The 27,404-nt window shown below is 37.5% G+C and overlaps 1 protein-coding gene and 1 long non-coding RNA gene across 17 annotated transcripts in view; one reads left to right on the top strand and one right to left on the bottom strand.

The window, feature by feature from the left end:
- LOC135115064 (choline-phosphate cytidylyltransferase B-like) overlaps positions 1-25,099 on the bottom strand; it is a 29,895-nt gene extending 4,796 nt beyond the window's left edge. Inside the window, exons 1-6 of one of the 16 annotated variants that reach the window (XM_064031571.1) lie at positions 24,997-25,099; positions 15,623-15,738; positions 5,700-5,819; positions 2,232-2,457; positions 1,166-1,317; positions 799-1,020 (exon numbers count right to left, since the gene is read on the bottom strand). In XM_064031571.1, coding sequence (XP_063887641.1) covers positions 799-1,020; positions 1,166-1,317; positions 2,232-2,457; positions 5,700-5,819; positions 15,623-15,738; positions 24,997-25,012 — 852 coding nt within the window. In that variant the 5' untranslated portion in view covers positions 25,013-25,099. The other 15 variants (XM_064031564.1, XM_064031579.1, XM_064031567.1 and 12 more) reach the window with 15 other exon arrangements.
- Positions 25,008-26,174, top strand: LOC135115152 (uncharacterized). Its single transcript, XR_010275829.1, has 2 exons — positions 25,008-25,138; positions 25,361-26,174. It is a non-coding gene; the product is annotated as an uncharacterized LOC135115152 (long non-coding RNA).
- Positions 26,175-27,404: the final 1,230 nt, after the last annotated feature.

Raw genomic sequence — 27,404 nt, 5'->3', positions numbered from 1 at the left:
ATGATCAATACAAGTAAAATGGAGGCGATGGTAAACCAAGGGAGAAACAGTGCAACATCAGGGTTGGCAATGAGAATATTAAAAAGTGAACATTTTAAATACTTGGTAAGTGAAATCACTCAAGATGCCTGCTGTTTCAAAATCAAGAAAAGAATTGCTCTGGCTAGGAAAAATTTATGTAAAATGAGAACATTGCTGACAAATTCACATATAGTGGTCAGCACCAGAAAAAGGTTGGTTGAAACATTCAAATGGTCAGTTTTATTATATGGTTGTGAATCACAGACAATGAACAAAGAGATGCAAAGAAAGTTGGAAGCTATGGCGATGTGGTGCTGGAGAAGAATGTCAAAGATACTGTAGACGGCAAGAAAGACTAATAAAGTCCTAGAGAGGATGGATACAGGAAGAGCTGATGAAGAAACTTAAGAAACATAAGAAGTTTGTGGGTCCTATTATGAGGAAGTAAGAATCTGAAAACCTAAGTTTGACAGGCAAAATTGAAGGAAAGAAAACAAGAGGATGGCCAAGAGAGAAGTTTAAGAATAGCTTGGTCAGATATACTGGATTGACAGACAGAGCTGCTGGACTCATGCAGAAGAAAAGTGACAAGGAATGGTTTTCTGTGGTCGCTGTCTTCAGGGGAATGGCACTGCAGTAAGTGAAAGTTTAGTATATTTATACATTTTTTTGTGTACCACACAACTTATGGATGGAAGAGGGATTGGATGTGTTAAAACACACAGATAGATGGCGACATGCTCTAGCAAGCAATGAAAACTAAACTTTTCTACGTACGTTGATGTAAGACACATTGAGCTCCTTGGCACTGTAACCACGTGCAAGGTTCCTTCTCACGTAGACGTCGTAGTCCTTCACAATTCGGGAAACCACGTCACTGGTGGACACACCTTCTGTGCGTTCCGTCGACACAAACATTCCACGAGCCTTTATGTGTGCATAGACATCTGTGGCGCTGCCAGTTGTGTAAGGGATGTCGTCGTGTGCTACAAAATCAATCTGGTCAAGAAGGAAAAAAAAGAGGAGGGTATATTAAATAATCTGTTTATAAATTGTTACAAAAAGGAATGCAAAAAAGTTTAAAAGAAAAATCAATTAATACTCTGCATGTTTTCACTTACTTTCTATGATGTGTCTCTCTCACCTTGTGCTTTTCAAGGAACTCATCATCCAGGGTCCAGGGGCAAGCTGTGATGACTTCGTCCACATAGCGACAATGTCTCACAGCCTCATAACGCTCATCCTCTGTCATTACCGTCCTTCCTTTCCTCTCATGAGTCATGGCATCACTATTCACTGTTCAAGGCAAGAATATATGAACTGTAATATATTGATAATTAGGATTTTTTTTTGCACACAGTAAAAAAAGGGAAAGTACCAAACATACATTTTTGTGAGTATACACTACCTGCTGTGTTGACAGATTTGGCTATTCTAAGTTACTATTTATAAAGCCTACATATTATTTATGAGATGATGAATGTAGTGGATTTATGCTGTATGTGCCGAGTTTGGTCTTGAGGTGCTCATCTTATATCAAATCAACATTATTACTCTCCTTTGACTGCTGTCTCAAATGAAAGTATCAATAACAACTACACATTCCTAGGACATTACTGACAAGGCAAAGGTACCCACAACTTATCACAAAGTTGTATTGAGACAATCTGAAGTGCAGTGGGTATCATACACACAATCTGAAACACAATGGGTATCATATACTCTTGCCACAGACATACCCAGTGAAACCTTTTTAATGAACTCAAGCTGTAGCTCTACAATTTAATGGAATCTTTTTAATTTTGTCTTTTTTTTTTTTTTAAGCCACTGTCAAAAGAAGCTGGCAACAAATGAGCAGCAAGCATGGCACAGACTCATGATGAAAGAAACATTACTTTTTAAATAATTCAAACATCTCCCCTTCCTTAACGTTTTTTTTTTCTTGTGGCCTCTTCAAATATCAGTCTCTTTACCTCTGCAAAAGTAAAGCTTCTCTATTTTTCAGTCCATTCATTAACTTATGAATTATATAATTAGGACTCTCTCTATTCTTACTTGAAATGCTTCTTAACAATTTCTTCAAACACAATATTATGTAAAATTTGTTTAAAGTATATATCTGTGATGGATTCCAAACAAATAACAAGTATTAATTGTTTACCATTACCCAGCATTCACTTATCATCTTTGTACCAACCACTGTGTCTTACCTCCCACTATGAGGTAAACATTTGGAAAGAGATTTTTGGCCTGCATGAGTTGCCTGGCGTGGCCCTGGTGAAAAAGGTCGTAGATGCCGTCTGCATAGACTCGTACAGCCCGAGGTGCTTTCCCTGCCCGGGCCATCTCCAGGGTAATCTTTTGAGAGTAATTGCAAGCCTCTCGTTCCCTGATGGCCTCCTCATCGTAGTCGAAAGGCGCTGGCTTACAGATGGTCTGAGTTAGGGGGGGAAGAGGCAGGAACCAGTTATTGATTTATTGAGTCATGAAAACATCAGGTGCTATTACCTAGGCAGCTCTCCTTCAAATCTTTGTCATACCTGAATATTTTTCAAGTTAATTTTGTCTCAGTCTTTTCCCACAGAGACAGCTGTATTCTTCAATAAAACAAATTTATTTTTCTTCTTTTTTCTCACACTTTCATTTTTAGCAAGGACTAGGAAGCAAATATCTCCATAAATTGATAAATTTCAAAATTGCAAGTAAAACATGCCAATACAACAATTCAAATTGAAAGTGTTGTATGATATGTAAAAAGTAAAACAAAAACTTATCTAATAAACAATAAGTAAAACTATTCCAGCAAGGGGAAATATCACTAAATGTGTTCATTTTAATGCCAGTTTAATAATTTTTGTCTTCCTACATCAGGCTAACAACTGCTTCCGTAAGTCATCAAACTTAACAAGCATAACAATATATGAGCATGTGACACTGTGCTGCAATGAAAAACTGCATGAACCAATGAGGAGTTTCTATCAGCACTTGAACCAAGTGAAAACAACTTTGGAAAACCTACAAAATTCCAATCCCAGCATCACATTATACATTTTTATGTGTAAAAAAAAAAAAAAAAAATGCAATGTCTACTACAGAAAAATTAATTCTTGCCAAAGGTAGATCTTCAAAAGTTGGGTATGTAATTAGGGTATTTGAGACCTGCCTCTGTGCTGCTACAGGAGTGATGACTTAACAGTTTATGTCCTAAACTACAAATTTAAGTACAAGAAAAAAATAAAATACGAGTTCAAGTAAGTTGGAAAAAAAGTTTTAAAATTAAGCCAGAACATAATACATAAATATAAAACTCCACTTCAGATAAGAGTGAAAGCTCCACTGGAAAACATTTACACAAGGATATTATTTACCCAAGAGTTGAAAGTTTTCTTCTTGAAAATCTAGCAGCTTAGATACAAAAATCAATCCTTGCTGTGAATAGGAAAGCTCTTTCCATCAAATAAAATCAACTTGTGGAAATAAGGTTTTATTTACAGACTGCCAAAAATCTGTAAATAATTAAAAGCACTCAAGCATATATATAATTCCTATCAATATTTTTGGGGGGAAGCAAAAATGCCTCCATTATGTTGCAGAGCACGGCATTACTGTACATTAATAAACATAGGAACATGTAAACCACTGTTTCATAAAAGATGTCATGCAGTTAATATTAATAAGTATGGTGCAAGTTGGTGACATGTGAGCCTTGGTAGGGAAGTGGCCCCAACAGTTAGTAAGCGAAAAACAAAAACAAACATATTAAGATGTTAGTTTGGTAATATCACAAGTTAGCTTCTAGGAAATGGGATACCTGTACCAAACCTGTCTCAAATGTGAATATTTACAGAAGTCTCTCTCTCTCTCTCTCTCTCTCTTTTGTGCTCTTACTTACTTCTCCAACTGCTAATATATCCATCTCCAAGCTCTTGCACACTTTCCTCTCTCACTTCAATCTGATATTTTCTCTCCAATCACTACCCACACCTTACTTTCCCACTACCATTACTGCTGCCATACTCACATTCACCTCTTTATTTGTTTGCATCTTTGCTAAAAACTGCAGCAAGATCCGACCCTTCAAACATCCCTCAGCAGATTCACGTCTAACAAATTCTTTTCATAATTTCTGATCCAATGCTCTACAATTGATCACACTCTAATGCTCATCTCTCTTTCTCCAAGCATATCTGTGATTCAACTTATGCTGAAAGGTACTCACTAAGAATTACCTCCTTTCCCCACACACCTCCATCAGATGCTCATTCTTTTCACTCATTCCATCCACAACCCACCTCCCCACCACACCCACCTCAGTTTTTCTAACCTTTTGGTCATATTTCAAATTATGACAACCCCTTTCTGTTAATTTTTCCCAGACTTTCACATGTGGTAAATTCTTTATATAATGCACTTAGAGGGAGGGCCATGTTCTTACTTACACCCAAGAGATCTGCTACACTTGACTGTGATGAAGTCTATATCACACTTTACAGGAACAATCAAATGATTGTTTGAACATGAACATATGAACATTGATTGATGTTATAAATTCTGTGAGTGGTTATGGCACAACACTGCTGCTACCTGTTGCCATCCTGTTTGTCCTTGTCATCACCACCCTCATTGCTCATCTCAGCACTCATAAAGGCCTCCAGTGCCACATCACATGTAGCAGATTTTGTGCTGGCATGTCAGACTTGTTTCAGCTGACAAACATTCCAAACAGTCATGATCAACCCCTACTGCATGTGGTACCATGTTATGCATTACTCACTCCTGCCACTCCTTGTGACTCCACTGTTCTGGCTGTTCTGATTGTGACATAGGCCTAGACTAGTGCTGTGGTGGATAGGGAGAATGATACTGAAAAAAAAAAAAAGTAAGAAGCAAGGCAAACAGAGTGGTGGTGGATGGAGTCAGCACATGTTAACTGCTGTGTAAAGTGTGTGTGCTTACTCAAAGAGACTAGAAATGATCTGTGTCACACTCTGTGAGCAGAGACAAAGAGAAAAAACTCAAACCTAACTAATCTCCCTTCAAGAAAGCCCATCACGGCCAGTCTGGTCTCCTCAATAGACCCACTGATAGCTGCAAAAGATTACCAGATTGCCATCTGTAAGACTGCTACAATTTACCATCTGGTCTACTAGAATAACAAAATTTTGCACAAATGCATACACAACTAGTTCCTTAGTTATTGAGGCCACAAGACTGTACAACTCAGTACCAGTCCCAGGTTTAGATAAATGAAAAAGGTTGTGTCAGGAACACAATCCAAGATAAAACATTTGTCAGATCACTATAAGGACCCAATCTGCTGTGATGATACCTACTAGCAAGGACAAGATGAAAGAATAGTAGTAATACCTGCACGTGTGTGTGTGTTTGTACGTACACACACACACACACACACACACACACACACACACACACTTTATCTGTTTTTCTTATCCTTTTCTTTAATACGTGTAACCAAATAAACAAACTCCACAAACTCTTCCTCTCACACACACACACACACACACACACACACACACACACACACACACACACACACACACACACACACACACACACACACACACACACAGGTACATACACAGAAGGGCAGGGTAGGTCAACACACCCTATTAGTAACAACGGGTTGGAGGCACACAATAAAAACTTGCAGTGCTTACCATTTTCTTTTCCAACTCAGCAAAATATTCCCTGGTCCTAACTCTCTGCCTTTTCAATTTCCTCTCCTCATCCTCATCATCCAACTCCTCCTCCTCCACCTCCTCCTCCACCTCCTCTTCCTAAAGAAAATTTCACATTTTAATAAAGTGTGTTAAAAGTAATTAGTATTAAATGTTTATGAGGACCATTAAAAAAAAATTATAATTGAGAATTCCAGCCAAACCAGCACAACATTTGGATCTACTGTACTACTTGCACCAAACCTTTCATCTCTTGCATGGTTAACAAATTATTCAAGTATATTTTCTGTATCCTCCTTGGTATCATGAAAATCTACAAATATATGAATAGTGAAAAATGTATCAGAGGCATATGTTTCTGTATAAAGAAAACTAATACAGCATTTTCTTAAATTATCATCTATCACATCCACCACCTCAACACCTACAACCTTCTCACTCATATCTCCTTACACAATTAGTTTTGTTGTCACCTGCACTTCCCATGGCAATCTCACACTTTTTTTAATTTTTTTTATTCTAGAGTTGCTCATTTTCTTGCATTCCATAACAATTTTTTTTATATACATGAAGAAACAACAGAGCTGACATTATTTTTTATACCCGTCTTGCACCAATCAGCATTGCACAAATCTGGAGTACATTACAGAAGGTTTACCTCTAGTCATTCATAAAGCTCTCTCTTCTTTTTCCTTCATGGTTTATCTTTAGTCATTCATAAAGCTATCTCTTCTCTTTCCTTCACATTAAATCTAATTCTTAGTGCTGGATATAAAAATTATTTTCAAGTCAGTCCGCATCATATGCAAGGTTCATCCTCCAATGTCCCTTCAATTTATACCTATTTTATGATGCCTTGTACATTGTACATTTTTTATTCTTTTACAAAATTAATGAAATTTTCCACTCCACATAGTCTGCTTCCCAAAATGCTCATCCATATGGTACTACTACTTACTGCCTCATCAAGTCTACATCTTAGAGATAAGTATGTACTGTTTACAAAAATGGTCATTTGATCAAGAACTAATTCTCATTACATTAAGAATTTATGATATTAACATCATACACAAACCCTAGTTATCTGCTATAATGCAAAACCATATATTCTAGATAGCTGAGCTCAGATATCACACAGCAATAAACTTTCAAGGTGGCCAGTACTGAAAAGACTGAGAACATGAAAGTGTCATACTATGAATAGCCATCCTAAAGATACAGTGGACACAATGAGGTAAAATGTAAACCAGAAATCATATTATATATATATATATATATATATATATATATATATATATATATATATATATATATATATATATATATATATATATATATATATATATATATATATACCACAAAGAAACCAATGGCATTTGGGTTGCATTCCCAATGATGCACCAAGTTCTTTTGCATCTTGATTCTCAAATCCAATATTTGTGGTGTTTCCAAAATAATTCAATTAAAAATTCACACAAAAAATATCATCTCACAGTGATCATGTCATCCAGCCACAAATTACTCTTTTCCTGATAGAATCAAAGTCCTAACTTTAGCAGAATGAAGTTTTGTTTTCTTTTATGTAGAACCAATTTAGTGGAAAACCTGTGTGACCAAGACTACTCCAGAATCTATGGTAGTTCCTAATGACACTTGCACTGTACTATTCAAAATTATACTGAAGGAAAAATACTACTCAATCACATATTCACTGCGTTGTTATTTTTATAGGGTTTCATACAGGGACAATTTTAAGCAATTTGTTCTGTTATCACTTCTTGTGGAGAACCACCGAGAAAAATGCTGTCCACATTCCTTTAATTGAGCCATTATCTCAAGAAAAGTTAACAATGTATCAACAATGTCAAGCATTTATCTTGCGGCACACTACCATCTGTTTAAATAAATGAAGGCAGCTTCCCTTGTGTTAGCTGGTGGTACCATCTGTTGTAAAAAGGTGTTGTAAAAAGGGTACCATCTTTCCAAGATGGTACCCTTTTCACAACACATGATCTCTCAGCCCTATATACTGTATGCTTTTGCATGGTTCCATCTGCCAGATTATGGAACATCACTGCCACTACAAAGCAAGGTGAAAAGTGGAAATAAAGTTATATTTTTGCAAGGTGGTGATCATAAAACAATGCTGCATCAATCAAAACAAAAAATTTCCTTATGAAAACATTTTTTTTTTGCCCAGTACTGTGATACCTAGTTTTGGATGCAGAACTGAGAGTACAGTGCTTGGCTCTGGTGCTGACATTCACATTGTAGATATGCATGTTGATGCAGAGCTTGAGTCTTTGTAACATCAGATCCTAGGGAATTTCTCCACAGCTGCAAGATTCTTCTCTTTCTCTCTCATGTAGTCAACATTCTTCCTTGTGTTGTTATACTCTGGTGTCTTTGGAAGCAGTGAAAAGAAAGAGTCTAGTAGTGATATTTGGGTCTTCTTGCTAGTTATTTGGGACTTGAGAGAATTTCATCTTTGTTACAGCACTCACTGTTTTCAATTGTGTAGGTCATTCTTCTTAATTATCTGCATAAAAAGATGTTATACTCCCTGAATAGCTGAAGTATGGCACTTAGTATACATGTCTCATATAACAAATATATACACGAGAGTTGTGTTTCACTTAATATATGTTAATTTATAGTGTGGTAATTATGCATAAAATGTATAACACAAGCCCATTTGACAACCTATTATTCATAATAAGAGCAATGCCACTTGGTATCAGCATGAGATGGTGGCTGAGAGGTGAGTGTAGAAGCAGTGAACTCAAGGTCCTGTGTCTGAGGAGCACTTAAGTGTACCATTGACCTACAATTTTTTTTTTTCTTTTTAATTTTTTATTCCCCACCAAGAGCAGGGGCCAGTCATCTCCACTTCCAGAAAGTACTTAAGTCTAGTGGCCACTTATCCAAACCTTTGGACACATAATTTAACAAAGCTTACAGGCAGGTGCCAGGCTATCAGGTTTGTCTAAGTGCTTGAAAGAGTGTATGAGTATTTGTACACTGGTTCAATCCTGTGCAAGCATGAAAGCATTAAGGGAGGCATGAAAATAAGTTTGTAAAAGAGGGCACATGGTGTAAGAAAGCTTTGACAATTGCTTTGAAACGTTCCATATTAATGTTGGTCAGCAATCTGTCACTTGAAGGCAGCTCACCAAGTTACACAGGACTGTGCAAATTGTATGTTGAGTCTTCTTGTTTCTAGGCCTTTCCCGAGAACTTTGTGTGGTCTTCTTTGGTATACCTATTCATGGTCCATCTTCCACTTCATTTTTTTTTTACACAATGCACCTGGCATAATGATATGCAAGGAATTAAAAATGGGACATAAATGTTCCTTAATCTTTCAAGAAGAAAAGTTTTGGTTAAAGGTTTAAACCACTCCATATTCATAACCCCAAACTGTAAGCTATGCGAAGAAATAAATACAAACACTCCACTTGTGAAAATACCTACTGTCTATTCAGAGATGCAATAGAAAACACACTGTACAATAGCTTGCAAGGTTGTGAAGTGAAAGAGCAAGAGGTGCCTACCCCGATGCGTGGTGCAGATGGGAAGGCTTGGTGGTGGGCTCGCTTCATGCTGCCTGGTGTGTTCTACTGGTTACAAGAAAATACTGTTCGTAATATCAGCACTGCCTCCTCTGCCAAGTTTACTTCCTCATGACTCAATACTAATAATAGTTTACCTAATTATACTTAAGCACACTGATTACTACATTACCTCATACTATACAGAGTGAGATGTCCAGATTCAGGAACATTTAAATGCACTGGCTGAATGAAAGAGCATTCGACAAACAGGACCATTCTGCTTTTACTTTGCATTCATATTACAGTTGTGGTCTCAGGGGCTGAAGGTTGCACTCTTGTACTCTGGCAACCCACCTGTCAACAGTCTTAAACCATGCATGCACTATGCCTTTGGAGTACTTGTCACTATTATTAACATAAACAGTCAGCAATGTCAAATACCCTTGCTAAATATAGTCAATTTCCAGCTTCAAAATATAATAGCAAATATGTCTTCATATATCACTAACAGTGATAAGTATTCCTAAAGTATACTATATGCATGGCTTCAGATGGGTAGATTGCTGAAGTATGATAATGGAACCTTCAATTCCCATAACTGTGATTATGGTGTCCCATTCAATGGCACAAACTCAGTTAAGAGTCCTGTCTGATGTTTTAAAATTTGCCAAAAGTCTGGTCAATCTCCTACCTTTCAAATTGTAATGGGTACAATCACAAATAATACATGCAACCTTGTGGTTTCCTTCCATTAACTTTTTTCATCATTTGGCATGAATCACAACTTTCAACATTCACCTGCACAACTGTTTACCATATGATTTCATTTCCCCTGTCCTTGTCACACAATAATTCTATGTTCAACATTTTCATTATTGAAATCCAACTATTTAAATTACTTTATTTATCTTGGCTTATCAACAGCTGGTCATATACAATATCAAAATTTTCAAGGAAAAGAACTTAGCTTTGAGCCCTCACCACTGCAACAGACAACTTTCTTTTCCCTGCATGGTGCACTTGTTCAAAGAAAAGAGGCATTCAGTAGGCAGCAGTGGGATTGTAAAGGCAAGGACCAACCAAGCCCTTCAGCTATTCAGGGACAGCTTCCACACCAGTTCCTTTCTTTTTCTATTTCATTATAATAACTATTTTATTTTACACTAGAAAGAGCTGGCCAAAAGAAAAAAAATAAGATAAAAAAATTACATGAAAGAGGCTACTGAAAAGCATCTCTTAAAAATCCAAGAGGATCCAGAAACTTGGAATAGAAGTAAGTTTGATTCTCAGTGAGTCTTGCATGTTTGTTATAATGAAAACTGCAAAGACTTGCTTATTTTTCAGCATTTTTTCACACTATCTTGCAGATCCAGCATTACTATTTTGCTTTCCAACAGTGTGCATCAGTGGCATCCTTTTCTAAACATTCAAATTATCTTTAAGTTACAATTGGAAAAAAAAAAAAAAAAAAAAAAAAAAAAAACATGTAACATGTAGGCCTTTTCCTTGGAGTATACATATCCCCATCACAGACACATCATTTTCATGTATATGTACAGTCACTACCCATAATAAATAGGTACCCCAGGCCTGCCTTAGCTAGCACCAGAACAGAGTTGTGCATCCCAATGCAAGATACTTTTGTTTGCCAGGGAATAAATGTTGAGAGAGAGAGAGAGAGAGAGAGAGAGAGAGAGAGAGAGAGAGAGAGAGAGAGAGAGAGAGAGAGAGAGAGAGAGAGAGAGAGAGAGAGAGAGAGAGAGAGAGAGAGAGAGAGAGAGAGAGAGAGAGAGAGAGAGAGAGAGAGAGAGAGAGAGAGAGAGAGAGAGAGAGAGAGAGAGAGAGAGAGAGAGAGAATGCTGGTGGTGGTTATGGTGGGCCTAGCGTTCTTACTATGGGTAGTGACTGTACATGAAAAGTATCTTAATGCACAATACTACATTGTAATATTGGTACCACCCAGTTTGCTGGGGATGCACCAAAAGGAAGACCGTACATCAGATTTTAAAAGAATATAAAATGCTACTGAAAAAAAAAAAAAAAAAAAAAGAATGGGAGAACGTAAAAATCTGCACATCATATTTTAAAACAATATCAAATGTTACTCAAAAGCAAATGGGAGAACATATGTGCAAAAGCACTAATGCTGAGGTGCATTGCCAGCAAACAAAAGAGATAACACTGGACTGAAAAGAGTGTGCAAAATGTAACTAAGAGTGGAGCAACAATATTTTAAGTCTTAGCAGTAAAAAAATTGTACAGATATCCTGATGGACAGCTCTGAACAATGTTTGACGGGTGCATAACAGTAACGTGGTAAGCATGTAATGAGAACACCAAACACTTGGGAGACACTCCTTGAACAGCTGTGTGGAGCTTGTCTTGCCTCCACAATCCTAGAAGCTTTGGCTGAATACTCATTTCTCTTAAAATGCTGCAAAGTTAAGGTGGGATTGTAAAAATCAGACCTTCTTGAAAATCTGTGGTTGTCTTATAAAACTAGTCGCCTCATAAGTAAGTGTTTTCAATCTTACAACACATTTCTTCATGATCACAGTATCTCTACTATCATTCAATGCATCCCTCCTGTCACATTTAGTCTACTCTTTTTCATGCCTTTTCCTATCTTTTCCTTACTGACAGAAACCACCTACATATCCTTAACTTACACACAGCATACAATCAAGGAAATTTCACACAAGCAATCTTTCATCAATATTCTCTTTTTATCAGCTACCTATAACTTCCTCTTTTCTTGTATACCTATCAACTTCTTAGCTCACAGACTTGCCCTTGTTCACTTCCCTTGCTCTATGAATTTTTTTTTTTTTTTTATATATATATAATGCAAGTATTAAAGTGTTTACAGTGTTTAAAGTATATCAAATTAACATTTTCACAACAATCAGTATCCAATTCTCTATGTTCTTTAATCACTCCTTTTTCTATTTCACAGTTTCTCCTATAGAACAACACATTCCTGTCTACATATATATCAGATCTTAGACAAACTGATAAAAATTTCATATACTGCAATTGCTTAACTGACACCATGTGCACTAACTTCTGACCATTATAAATAGAACAATTAGTCAATAGCTCATTAATGGTGAATAATGTATACATGTTATACAACAAAAATTATGAATGTTTTTTTATAGCAATTGTATAAAACAGTGAAAATGCTGAACTTGCTACAAAATGCTTTCTTACAGTAAAAACTACTGGGTAATATGCAGTATGGCAGAGGAGGACAGGCTAGATGCACATTTCCAAGTGTACTGAGGAGGAGCAGGACATGACAAGATAAGCTTTGCCACACCACAGTCAAAAGTCCATCACACCACCTACTTCACCACCACTAAAACAAGGGAATGATGTCAAGGTCGTTACTTTGTTTAAGTAGTTTGGGAACAAAAAACATCCAAAGATTTTTTTTTATACAGTTGTAAAGTTCAGAAGATATTGTTACCTGACAACTAACACTCCATAAATGTACACTTAAAGGGCACTAACATATCATGATGGATTAGAAAAGCCAAACTTTTACAAAGTCTAATTAAACTGACTAAGATGACTTTTACTTGTAAAAGCTGTCACCTCTGTCATTATCTAATCAGTTTCCTGGCCCCAGACATTATGATCGCTAAAAGTTAATGAGTAAAAACTGGTAAGTCACTGACCTTCTCCTTTTATCAGGAGTGATATCTGCTCTCACTTATATAAAACACCTTATACACTTTATCTTAACATATGGCAGTCACATGCACAAATAGAAACAAGAATAAAATAAAATAAAATAAAATAAATAAATAAATAAATAAAAATAAACAAATAAACAAATAATAATAATAATAATAATAATAATAATAATAATAATAATAATAATAATAATAATAATAATAATAATAATAATAATAATTATTATTATTATTAATTTACTAACAAACTAAATAAATAAAAGAAATAAAATAGATAAGCAATTTTATATATATATATATATATATATATATATATATATATATATATATATATATATATATATATATATATATATATATATATATATATATATATATATATATATATATATATATATATATATATATATATATATATATATATATATATATATATATATATATATATATATATATATATATATATATATATATATATATATATATATATATATATATATATAATTGCTTACCACCAATACAGTTGTCTTCTGTCCCCACATTCTAATGGACACAAAGAGACGTATTGAGCTTTTCACTAAAACTTTAAAAGTTTGCTCTTATATTTTCTGCATTCCTATAAACAATAAGAGGACAGAGCAAGTGTCATGACATGCTGAGGGGTAAAACATCCAGAGATGATGCAGCACAGCCTGGGACTTGTCAAGAGGAAGAGAGTCATGGGTGTTCAACTCCCACTTGAATATGGCCCTCAAGTCTTCCATGGAGACTCAAGTGATGTTAAGTTCCATGCCAGTGTTCAATGAATGGCACACACAGCACTCCTTGAGCCACAGCTTCAGAGACCTGGCAGTTTGGCACAGAGCAACATGCTGTACAAAGATGATAGCATGGCACGTTTTGGGAGACTTTGGTAGACAGTCACACAGCAGCTCCAGATTTATAGATTCATTATGTGTTTTTGGGTTATGCTACTCATGAGAGAAGTGATGCTACACCACACTAAAGTCTTGGGTTCTCTGCATTAAATTTTCTGCATGATGGTCATAGATTAATTACATGTTACTGCTGCACAACTTTTAAGGTTCAAAAAGAAGTGTTGAAGGCTTTCCCTGATGACTTTTACTGCTGCTTAATTTGACGTCAACAATTTCCCTCACCTGCTTCCTATATCTTTGAATTTAATGGTATCTGACACCAGTCTGCTGTGACATAAACCTTGAAGAGATGTGAAGTCATCGCTGCAATTCCTCCATACAATGTTAGATCATCATTATCCCTCAAGAAAGCTCCAATGCAATATACAGAAAAGCTGGCTATGCAAGGGGAGGTTAGAGGAAGATGGCATGATTGTGTTTCTGCCTCTTGACAGCTGTAGAGATTGTGTATTGCCTTCTTTATACAATTGTCTTTACCATCTGATAGTTTTGTCACTTTTCACACTCCCTTCTATTCAATATCGATCTTTTTCAAAATCCATGAAAAAACTTTAGATATGATACATTTTTTAACAAAAAATTGAATTGTTCCTGTTTCACAAAACCACATTATTTCAACTGCCTAGACTAAATCCAGTTTCTGGTCATTCCTACATATAATGTACTATGGGGAAAAAGTCTTGATGCACTATGTGTGGGAAACATTATGACTGTACAGAAGGAAGGAAACTAAAGCATAGCATGAGGCCAGCAGTTGACCCAATTTTCAGTATTCATTGAACTCCCTATGCAATATTTTTTTTTACCCAAAGTAAATTATCTCTCTACATGCAACTCAAATAATCATTCCCAATCTGCACCCACTCAACCAAATTCACTGGTCTCCCCTGGATGAAGCAAACACTAGCAAGCTACAAATTATGACTCAGGATCTGCTACACTACCAGACCCACAGACTCATGGGTGTTGTGGGACATGCAGCATAACATTTCCTCCCTTCAGATTTTGGAATTCATCAAGGTATTTGAGGATCAGAAGCAACCTTGTTTCACTCAGTTATTTCACATTACCTCATTACAAGCCACTGCATAACAGTTCTGCACCCTCAAATCATCTCACTGATCAATGGCCAAACATGTGATCATCCTGAGTCCAAACTATACATTTCATACAGCTCTGTATCACTGTCCTCATCCCTAAACCATCCCATGGTCTGATCTCATGACCATGATACAATACAATTCACCTTGAATACAAATGAAATACAAACATGGACATCTAAGCACATGAGAATATGTTATCTTTGCTGAGTAATGAAAATTGCAAGTTCCATATTTCATGAACTTCATCTTGGTTTTCAGAAATACAGCACACATGAATAATGGAAAGAGGCACTTAGACTAATATATGACCAACAAAGATAAAATAGTGGTGCATATTATGTGTCATTCAAAATCTGAGATCATATTAAATAAAAACCTTAAAATTATACAACATAAATTCAAGTAATTACACTATGCATCTCTTCAGTAATGGCATTCTCAACATGATTCATCTTACAATGAGCTGAAAAAAAAACTTAAAATTACTTTACCATTCCACACTTAAGATTTTTGTCAATGTAGCCCAAAAGCACAACAATCTAATGTTACCAGCAAAACTACAAGACCTTTCGCACAATTTAAGAACAAAACAGAGTTAAGAATTACCGGTTTCTTGAGGGGTGGGGTGATGGGCAAGACATGCTCCTTCATCGGCTTGATGGGAAGCAGGGATTCTGCATGGCTTCGTTTCCTTCCGACACTGACCGACTCGTGTGTCCCACCTGAAACTGAACTTCATGTAAACTACCAATGCAGCACAAAAAATATGTAAATAAATCAATAGATAGAAAATAAAATAAAGGAATAAAAAAAAAAATTTAAATCAAGCTGAATTCAACTTTAACTCCCATCCATAATATTTCATGAAACAAAATTACAAAGTTTAAAAGAGTTTAAAGACTCATTTTCTGAAACTCTGACAATCCTTATCTGTGAGAAGTGCAATGAGGATAAACTGGAAAGCTGATGAAATACAGAGAATTTGAAATATAGAGAATTTATGAGAAGCAGGTGGCATGAAAGAAAAATTATGGTCATTTTTGAGGCTCATTTCCACCCCAGCCATCATTTGTGAGGGCTGTGCAGAAGGAAAGTTGGAGATCACCTTGTTGGCAAGTGAATATGTACACTCTGGTTCCTTTCCCACATCACATCTTGCCCCATTAATCTTTTACATATTGTTCCAACCTTATAACTCAAATTAGAAACACTCTCTCTCTCTCTCTCTCTCTCTCTCTCTCTCTCTCTCTCTCTCTCTCTCTCTCTCTCTCTCTCTCTCTCTCTCTCTCTTCTCTTCTCTTCTCTTCTCTTCTCTTCTCTTCTCTTCTCTTCTCTCATCTGTAATCCTTATTTCACCTAATGTAACACTTAAAACAGCAGGCACATATCCATTAGGGTACAGCATGAATAAAATCAACATTACTCACCAACAGCTATACACATACACATTACTAATCAGTTAATAAAAAAATATCCAGAATACAGTGAACCACTACATAAATGTGAAAAGGCTTCTGAATTAAAGCTTAACTGTAAAAGCTCTCAGGAAATGGGAAAAAAAGAGGATATAAGTGCAAAGGTAACAGAGGGCATTAAAAGGAAAGCATTGGTACCATAAGACTGCATAAGGTCAGTAAGAAAATACCTGTGCAGAAGGAAAAGGCAACAATGAATCCTGAACTGGCCATAACAATACTGGAGAAAATTTAATTGTTTGCAAGGTATTAATGGGAAATTTGGAAGTAGGAATCATGATCAGTGGAGAATACCTCAATAACACACCAGGTTTGCTAATAGTGTTCAGATAAGCAAATCTACAAATTAACAGGTGATTCTGTGACTCTACCCACCTATATATTTCTTTTGCCTGTACACTTACCAGATGGTGAGATTCTTAAAAAAATAACCTGTTCAACTATTATGTTACTTATTTTGCAAGTTATTTACTGAACTATATTTTGCTAATGGCATTGCACTTTTGTGTATAATGCTAGTAAGGGTATGTTCAAAATGGTGTTACTTAGCTGAGAGAAGCAAATCATACAAAAAAAAATAAAATAAATAAATAAACTCCACATTTCAAAAACAATGTGAGATACAGCAAAAAAAAAAAATAAAATAAAATAAATAAATAAATAAATAAACATTAAAAAGAGCAGTCCTCTTGTGTTTCAGAATACTTATGATGCATGAGCTCATCACATTAAAACTTATAATGAAAATGCACAGGATTTTTGAGTCTGCATCAGTGGAGCTGCCATACACTTACACTCTGCAGTCTTATGTAATTTTTCTAAACTGGTACTTTCAAATACTCTTTAACCATGTCTTCTGATGTGTTAAGAATGATGGTCACATTACAATCTCTTGGAAATGCCTCACTGTACCCCACACTTCACTTCTTCTCCACCTGCAACCTTCTGCAACCTGGCAGAGAAATGAGCACAGTAAAGAAGACCCCAGAGAGACAGAGCACCAATAACTATATGTTTGTGACATCTCACTGGACATTTTCTAATGTCCTTCACTGGTGCATGGCCACAACTAGCTATTTACTTTCACTTGAGCAGACTTTCCAGACATTTTTAGTTTGACCACCATTGCCAAAACACCAAAAATACACAGGAAAGATGCACTTATGATCATGAACTCTATTAGTGAGTGAAGGTAGGTATATTATTTTTTCCCACTATGAACAAACTTATAAAAACTGGGAATTATGGAAATAACCTTAGTCTACCAATTTTGAGACCAACTACTTTATTTCTACACAAAAATATAATGCATCTTTTGTAAATCGTGGTCAACACATTGAAATTAAAGAACTGAATTGATCTAAACCTAATTTAAGCCTTGGATGAAAACATTATTTCAGTATTACACAAAAAACGTACGAATGAATTTATCTAATAGTACATAATTTCATCAGTTTACAGCCTGATCTAATACCAGTGCCACCATGCCCCTGGTGTTAAGTACATGAGGGTACATATTCATGATGTAAGACATGCACTGACTGATAGCAATACATATCTCTATTTGTCCACTTCATACTTATATCTTACCATGTATGGCTGCTGTATGATAGACCAAAACATTACATAAGTCCGAGCTACTGACATACACACGGATCATTACGTAACAAACACACAGTATTGATAGGCACAATTAACCCAAATGTTTTGCCTCGGACCCAAATAGTGAAGAAAAACATGCGATTCACTGCTAACACAATTTAACCACAATCTTGCCTCACTGCTTGTAGGGAGATGATGCCTTTATGGACCTATCACCAAAGGCACAGATAAAAGTTTTGGGAAATAATGGAAGAAAACGGTAAAAATTAACCTGTCGGGTCAGCGCCGTTGGTCCCCGCAGCCGCCATAACAACCTTTGCTACCAGGCCAACTCACACTAAGGACGGCACTCACACTTCTAACTTATGGCACTGTCTTCACCCAAGTTGACACACAATTGCACTTAGACAACTATTAATACCTCTCTGCATGATAGATTAATGTTTGGATATTTGAGATGAGTGATTCCACGGTTTGGTCTGTTGGCTGGCTAGTATTGTGAGAGTGGAAGGCGCGTGTGATCGCCTAATAGGGGTGGCAGATGGAGGGGTGAGATGGTGTGGGATGAGGTGGGGTGGGGATGTAAAGATCGCTCTCTCAAGTGTTCCTGAGATAGCCTTGTAGCCTTATGTATTATGCAAGGCCCTACGCACTCACTTACCAACTGGCTAACGCATTTGGGTACTACGCATGTGAAACGTGTGTAGTAACGGTACTTTGTAGGAGAGACTCTAATGATGATGATTGATGATGATGATGATGACGGTCATCTAACCATTCACTAAATCTACATATGAAAAATCTAGCTAAAATAACTAATCAACTTACTAAAATAATCTTCAAGCATGTAACGTTAAAATATTTCCTCGAATCTCTATAAATCCGTTCTTACGTCATCTTCCGGCACCTATACTACTATAACACGACAGAACAAAGAATACGCCTGCGATAGAACAACTTTGTAAATGTCACGAGGGAGTACGTCATCTGGTGATTCACGAAAGGCGTGTGTGTGTGTGTGTGTGTGTGCCACGTCTTCAAGTGTGATGCGCTCTGCCCGCCCACGCACGCACCGCCATGGGCAAGTAGTCTCATCGTCATGCTTTGCCCTCACACTATGACTATTTTCAAAGGTCATATATATGATTAGCCGGATTCTCAAAAGTATTGCTCCTGTTGATAATATAGAAATCTTGTTAATCTTTCACTAGAACCATAAAAAAAAAATAAATAAATAAATAAAAAACCCGTGTAACTTCACCTCGAGCATTTAGAAAGAAGTGGAGGTGCGGTAGCGGAAGTGTTTCAGCATATTGGTTACGGATGTTATACCGACAATTATGGATCACGCACACACACACACACACACACACACACACACACACGCTCGTATAATACTTGGCTTTTTATCATTAAACCTCTTAATGTGATAACAGTGATATCGACAATGCAAGACGTTACTCGCTCACTCTACACGCTTCATATGTTTGCTGTTTTACATTAACATATTGATAGAAACTATCTATACGACATTTAGTTATAGACTATAAAGTAAGATTGTTACAGCATAGCAAAGACGTCCTCTTTAACGACACAGACCTTAATCATAACAAGCTTCTGACTGAGGAGGCAGCTACTCAGTTGGGGAGAGGCGGTTACGAGTGTATAGTGAAGAGTGAAGCCAATGCTGCGTTATCGATTAGGACATTCCTCTGCATCTGGGTAATCAGAGTACACACCTGCAGATAAAGGAACATGGGTTTCTGTATCTATTTATGTATCACTGTTAGTTTCATATGTAAAATGTATGGACCATATTTTGAAACGTTTCTGCGCGGCATTCCACTGCTTTCAGAAGGGGTTTTAAGGATATTTTTACGAGTCTAATGATAGATTAACAAGATGTCTACATTATTAACGGGAGAAACACTCGTGAGAACTCGGGAAACCATCTTTGTGGCCTTTGAAAATATTCGTGATGAGAGAGCAAAGCGTTACAGAATACAAACCTATGTGCCATGGCAGAGGCCGCAACCTGAATATCGAAGCCTGTAACATGCATGTGTTTATTCCAAATGGTGCTTCCTAGTAGTGTTGATATGGATACTTTATACAGCACTGTTGATAACTGAGAGTAGATTGGGTTTCTAATATGCTTTGAGTTCGGTTAAGTTAAGCAAGCAAGGGGTCCGACCATATATTTTTTAGATCTTGGATACAACAACCTACTGGAGCCTTCCTAGGTCAGACAACAGCCAGTGATTAACCTGTTGCTTTACAACCCATCAGATGAAACTTTGGTGTCTCGCTCTCTCTTTGTATTGAGCATTGCCTATAACTATCACACGTTGACTACGCCTTTCACACATGATGGATACTGTAAAGTTAAGCGGATCTATGAACTACCAGAATCACATTACGATTTATTTCTTTGTCTGCGATAGGCAATAATTCACAGTACCAAAAACAATGTATGGAATCTAAACTCATCAACAAGAAAGATGATAAAGAAAAAAAAAAAAAGATTTTGCAATTTCTAGCCAGTACAACGTTTGGAGGTGGCTGTAAAACAAGAAAAAAAAAAAAAAACTGGTTAGTAATTAAGGAAAGATGGTGCCAAATAGCAATGAAACCATTAATACTGACTGGAGCTGTATTTATGATGTAATCACACCGTAAGAAGGTAAAGACTGTGACCGAGTTGTGCAGTTATGCTACGTGTGGGTCTTACCAATGTGAATCCTGCCTCAGCCTCTCTGTTCTGACGCCCTAATGCTACTATTCCACTACACAAGGGACGTTTCTTTCATGTAACTGCTACAGGGCGCTCCATTCGTGTGTGTGTGTGTGTGTGTGTGTGGCTGCCACCCTTCGTAGGATGTCAGTCTGTTATAGATACAGTTCATCACATCTAAATTTCATAGGTATTGCGCTATATTTTGAGTGACCAAATCCGTATAGTTAGATCTTCAGAGACCAAGTGAAATTATTGTTGAGTTAGTCATACACCTTACCCTTCCTGTAATCTACTTCCCACCAAAGAAAACGTTCATTTGTAGTAGGCAGTGGGAGACGCCTCAATTCGTCATCCTCATTTCTCATAACATGTTAGCCGATTATCAATTATATCATAATATATACAGAGTTCATGTCACTGAATGAGTTTTCACAGATGAATAAGGAATTACTGTCCTTGTGCAAAAAGCGTGTGGTGCCTGAGAGGTCTGCGCCTTGACCATATTCTGGACCGTGATGAGGCGATTTGCACTGTGTTGGTAGAAGAATGCAAGAATATTTGAATAACGGAAAGGGGAGAGGAGAAGCGTTGTGGGAGAGGGAACGACAGGAGGAACACTGAGGAAAGGTGAGAGTTTTGTGAGGTTTGAACTGTCACTGGGAGGGTAACACTGACGATCACAGTCCAGTGCATGATCTTCAACACACACACACACACACAGGATAATTATAGGTAATGCAATCTAAAAACTAATACGTAAAAGACAAACGAAGCCATGTGTATCAGTTAACTTGAAGCATTTGAATCTGAACGATCGATTTACTACAATTAATATTTCACCAGGTGCTAGTACCACCTTTACTTGAGGAACTCTGGTCGGGAGAAAGAAAGAATGAGTCACACTTGCACGTCCTAGAAATCAGAAATCAGACCTAGGCGTATATTAATCAGCTTTACATTCTTTAAGACAAGCAAGTGAAGACCTCTTGGCATCTGTAACGACAACAGTGATGGTCGATAGGCTAAAGAAGGCCTGCATTGATTCCTGATACCTTAATGCAATAGTAAGAAAATCTCATTTCTGGAACAATGTGTCAGTCATGATATCATAGGCTAATTTACTTCTTTGAGCACATATTAATCTATTTCATCTTTTAAAAAAAAAATCAATAATATAAGCTGTTTTAACATTCCTAGTCAGGGCTGCCATCTCCATTAACTCCAATAACACTTTCCATTGATGGCGATTCCTACTTATATTCCTAACCATCTCGGACACACTCAACATTGTATAATTTTCTCATCTTTTAATAGTTCACCATGAATATTTTTCATTGGCGGTGATTCCTGCTCATATTCCTAACCATCTCAGACGCATTCAACATTCTATAATTTTCTTCACTTTTAACAATCCACCTTATGATGTCAAAACAGGTTGGTCGTTTCTCATGGGAGTTACAGATTACTATCAAGAGGATCGTATTCGAAGCTTCATGACTGCTCTACGTATTTCCGTCCTGAGCACACGTATAGGTGAGACTGTTCTAATGTACATTGTTGCATTCAGCCACTCTTGCCTGGATAGAGCACACCTGAGTTTGAAAACAGAAACGCATCATGAACACACGGGTATTCCTTCGGCGGGTAGGTGCTCGCGTGCTCATCTCAGTTTCTACATTTAGCTTTGAGATGTTTCTTTTTCGGGAACTTTGTCAATTACCGTTTTGATTAGTGTGTGTGAGAGAGAGAGAGAGAGAGAGAGAGAGAGAGAGAGAGAGAGAGAGAGAGAGAGCATAATCACATTACCTTCACAGGTTGTCGCCTGCACTGGCTGGCTCTCAGCTTGTCAAAACAACCACAAAGTCAACAGCTGACAATCCATTGCGTCACTTCTATAAACAATCCGTAATTGAATGCGTTTATGAATAAAATTGCTGAACACCGTGCCATTACCCATGTTAGGCATTGTTATGTTTCTGTTTTACAGTTACCGACATTGAAAAGAATGTCGGAGATGAGATGTGGGGTTTATGATCATGCAACAGACTTCTAACCTGCACAGCTGGATATGCCGGCCAAACCAACAAGACAGATTTCTCAGACAATAACGCCCCTATTATCATCAAATAACGAAAGACAGCGACATCTAGTAACAGGCAACTGAAATGCGGCGGCTGCACACCAGTACGGTCACGGACTGAAGCCCCGAACCTCAACCTCACGACCCTAAGAAGTTGTACCATTATCGAATTCACGAGCGCGGTTACATGATGAAGTCACGAGATGAGAGGAGTCAAATATAATCCTCAAAATTCACGTCACGAGCCAAGAAGGGAGACTCACCTCAGACACTACGTCGTGAGCTTCTCCACTCTCTGTATGTGATAGAGTACGGTTAGTATAATGTATATTGTACACGAAAAAGAAAACCAGGTACTTCCTCCCCTCTCATCAGCATAATCCAAGGCATTCTTACACCTCTATAAACTGCTGTGAAATCTTCGCCAGCAATATATTTTGGACCCAAAGAAGTAGGTGGCGCCACGCTCATGAAATCATAGCGGAGGATGGCTGTGATGGAGGGAAGGACTCAACCATCGATTTGGATCTAAAATATGCTGCTGGCAGGGAAATTTCGTTGCAGTTTTGAAGTCGGTGCAACGCTGGGTACTTGATGAACGTACAGTTTTCTCCTGGCATTTCTTGTCTTAGTAGATGACGCCTCATGACCGCATAAATAACATCACTTGGAAGCAGTGCACGTGTTCTCTGCCTAGTGATGCCCACCATATGTAGGTTGTCCATTCAGCTGAGTTGCTGGCCAGGAGTGTTGGATTTGAAACGGCACTCCCTCACGTATCCCTTCTCATTCTCTGGGTGTTCTGCTTTTTCATTTCTTTTTCCTTTTCTCTTATTACCCAAAATTTATTCACTGCTCTGTTTCCTCAATATACTTATTTTCAAACAGGAGAAACATTCATAGGAAGTAGTAGTTATGCTATCGAGCTTTATTTTCAAGATTCTCTTTTTCCTTATCTCAATTCGGCATATATGACCCTTTTCGACACACTAGCTTTTCGAAAAATATTTCACATTCACCTCCACCAGCTAGTGTTCTAACATTATACGCGGTAAGGTCAACGTTCCCAAGAAAGCCTGTCTGAACTGAAGAATTCTTACCATCTCTGAAGTACACCCACCCGCCCCAGTGTCTAACTGTCCCAATACCGCTGGTGCTGGTGCTATGGTAAGGACATGGTGGTCGTGGTCAGAGTGGTTGAGCCAGATAGCACTAGCTTAAGGCGTCTTGGCGGGAGGCTTATGATGCAGAGATCGCCATACTCCTCTACGCTCCTCTCCTATACAGGGCCAACCCAACAGGGTCATGGTCCAGGTGACTACGGCTCTAGGACTCCAGCTGTCTTATAGAGGAGTCGCCTGCCTGACGCTCAGCAGGACATGAGCGTTGAATTCTCTGACGTGAAATACAATTCACCCTCACAACGGTTCAGCTTTCCCTGTGTCCTGCGATCCATATTGTCCCGGGGAGTGGTGGTGAATGTAATACAGTATTTCCTCCTGGTCACTAATGATTTTTTACCTTACTGTTACACATAAAATTCCTCGTGATGAGTGTTTCCTCTGGGTCCAATGAACCTCTTATGTGTCGTAATACTTTAGTGTCTCGACCACACTCATCAGAAAATACATGATGTTGCATAAACCTGTAAACAATATATATATATATATATATATATATATATATATATATATATATATATATATATATATATATATATATATATATATATATATATATATATATATATATATATATATATATATATATATATATATATATATATATATATATATATATATATATATATATATATAATAGGCCAACACGTACAATCAAATTTTGTAAATGCATGTAACTTATACAGTAGCTCTTTACCACTGGACCAGGGAACAAAACCAATCCGCCAGGTACCACAGCGTTCAGTGGATGCGCGCGCCTGCCCGAGCATCACTCCTCCCGTGAGTCGCCATGTCCGCTGTAATCGTTTAGGTGTTACAAATACTAAACAGTTCTAAAACACTATAAACTACCCAATAATTTTTGTACGCAAACACTGCCAAAACACTAAGAACACAACACATACCTTCATTACAGTACATCAAAATTCAATACCAGGGAGCACCCGGGCGCCAGGCAAGTAGCAGCGGCCTGAGTCCCACACCAACGACGACTGCCGTGCCAGGTACCCGCTGCCCACTGACCACGCGCCAGGCGGCACGTAGACAGTAAGTAGTTAATCATGTAATTACCCTAACACAAATTCACGTTATTAATAACAAACAAGACACTTAAATGACGTTTATCTTTTACACAGGTAAGACTCCTTAATTAAATACACCAACTACAATACAATTTATTTATAAAAAAAAAAAAAAATACGAGTACGTATACATTTCTCGAATTTTTCTCTAAGATCTCGAGAAACAGTGAGTTACTGTGATTTCCAGGTGAATGTCGGAGGTGTACTACTGTCGAACACTGAGTGTGTCTTGTAGTGGTGCTGTGGCCGACGTGACTACTGTAATTCTCCTGCCGCCGCCCGAAGGGACGCTTGGTGCCTTAAAATGATGACAGCTGGAAGTGTGTGCAGGTTGGCAGCGCTCACAACTACATGAATATATTCATGATTATAGATCTCTGATTACATAAGTAAGGTTAGTGAAATCCTACTTAAAGGAATGAATAACGGACGCCAAAATATATTACAAAGAGGGAAACTATAAAAAGTAGTTAGGTAGTATGAGAAGCTGTTTACTTATCACCAGTAACAAATTGTTCACGAAAAGCTCCCTGGTGTGTGGCGTGGCGTGGTCATGCAGCTCCACCCATGGCCCTCCACATCCACTGGCCTACATACATACAAGTCAGTCACGCTGCTACCTCAGAAAATAACTGCACATCTAATCACTATAAAATGGACACCATTATTGGACACTGTTACCACCACCTCTCCCTCCTTACTCCGCCCACGCGGCCACGCCTCCCTTCTCTCCTGTCTCTCCCTGCAGAGGAACACTTCACATTCAGGTGCTTGCAGTGTAAAAACAATTCCAGGCGCGTCAATTAAGTAGGACATTAATGGCGAGCAGGAGTCTCTTGATACACCCGGGCATCTTTATTATCATAGGTGCGCATCCTCGTAAAAATGAAGCGCAAGTAAAAATAAAAATACTAGTAAATTTCAATACTGCGGTATGTACGTACGCGTCCTCATAAAATATAGCGAATGTAAATAAATTAATAAATAAACGAAAAAGAAAATATAAAGAAAAGCTGCTCATTGTATATAACTCCTCCTTCTCCTCCTCCTCCTCCTCCTCCTCCTCCTCCTCCTCTTCCTCCTCCTCCTGCAGAAGAAGAAGAAGAAGAAGAAGAAGAACAACAACAACAACAACAACAACAACAACAACAACAACAACAACAACAACAACAACAACAACAACAACAACAACAACAACAACAACAACAACAACAACAAGGGAAAAGACGATGTTAACTTGAGAACTACCAAAAAACAAATATGAATTATCATGAGAGAGAGAGAGAGAGAGAGAGAGAGAGAGAGAGAGAGAGAGAGAGAGAGAGAGAGAGAGAGAGAGAGAGAGAGAGAGAGAGAAATAACCTGTCAGACCGATAAATTCTCTCTCTTTTCCGTCCCGTGGTGCAAACATTAATCCACCATTACTGTGAGGGAATGGAGGGTGTGTGGTGAATGGGAGACGAAGGAGAGACGAGGAAGGGGGAGGACGTGAGGCAATGATAGACACGGGCGGAAAAAGAGCAGGACGAGAAAGAAGAAGAGAAAGAAAGAGATAAGAATACTGGATGGTAAAGTCATGAAATTGTGGAGCTGAGTTTGGAATGAAGAGGAGAAATATTGGAATTAAAGAAATGAAGAATGGAATTAAGGGACTAAAGATTGGAATAAAGGTGATAAAGAGGAGAAAGACTGGAATTAAAGGGAACGAGACTGGAAGTAAATGTATAAAACTTGGTGTTAAAAGGGATAAAGACTGGAATTAAAGGGAAAGAGAATGAAATTAAACGGAACGAGAGTAGAACTGAAGAGAAGGAGACTGCGATTAAAGGAAAGGAAGAGAAAGAAACTTGAAATTAAGGGAAGAAAGCTGGAATCAAAGGGAAAGGTGCTGGAATTAAAGGGAAGGAGACTGGAATTAAGAAGATAAGGACTGAAGTTAAGAGAAAGATTGGAGTTAAGGGATAAAGACTGGAATTAAACTGAAGGAGACTGGAATTACAATGAAGGAGACTGGAATTACATAAGAGAAAGACAACAGTAAGAATTAAGAGGAAGAATCTCGAAGTTAATCTGAACAGTAACCCACCCACTTAGCCATTCACGTGACTGTAAATAGAGATGCGAAAAATGACAACATAAGAAAAATAAATAAAAAACGTGTGCGAAAACAATGATATAGAAAAAAAAATGTAATGATTAAATATTATATTGGATTATTTACGAGTGAGATC

Source organism: Scylla paramamosain, chromosome 2, assembly GCF_035594125.1.
Source record: "Scylla paramamosain isolate STU-SP2022 chromosome 2, ASM3559412v1, whole genome shotgun sequence".
In the NCBI taxonomy this organism is placed as follows: Eukaryota; Metazoa; Arthropoda; class Malacostraca; order Decapoda; family Portunidae; genus Scylla; species Scylla paramamosain.
This window is presented reverse-complemented; position numbering and strand designations above follow the sequence as displayed.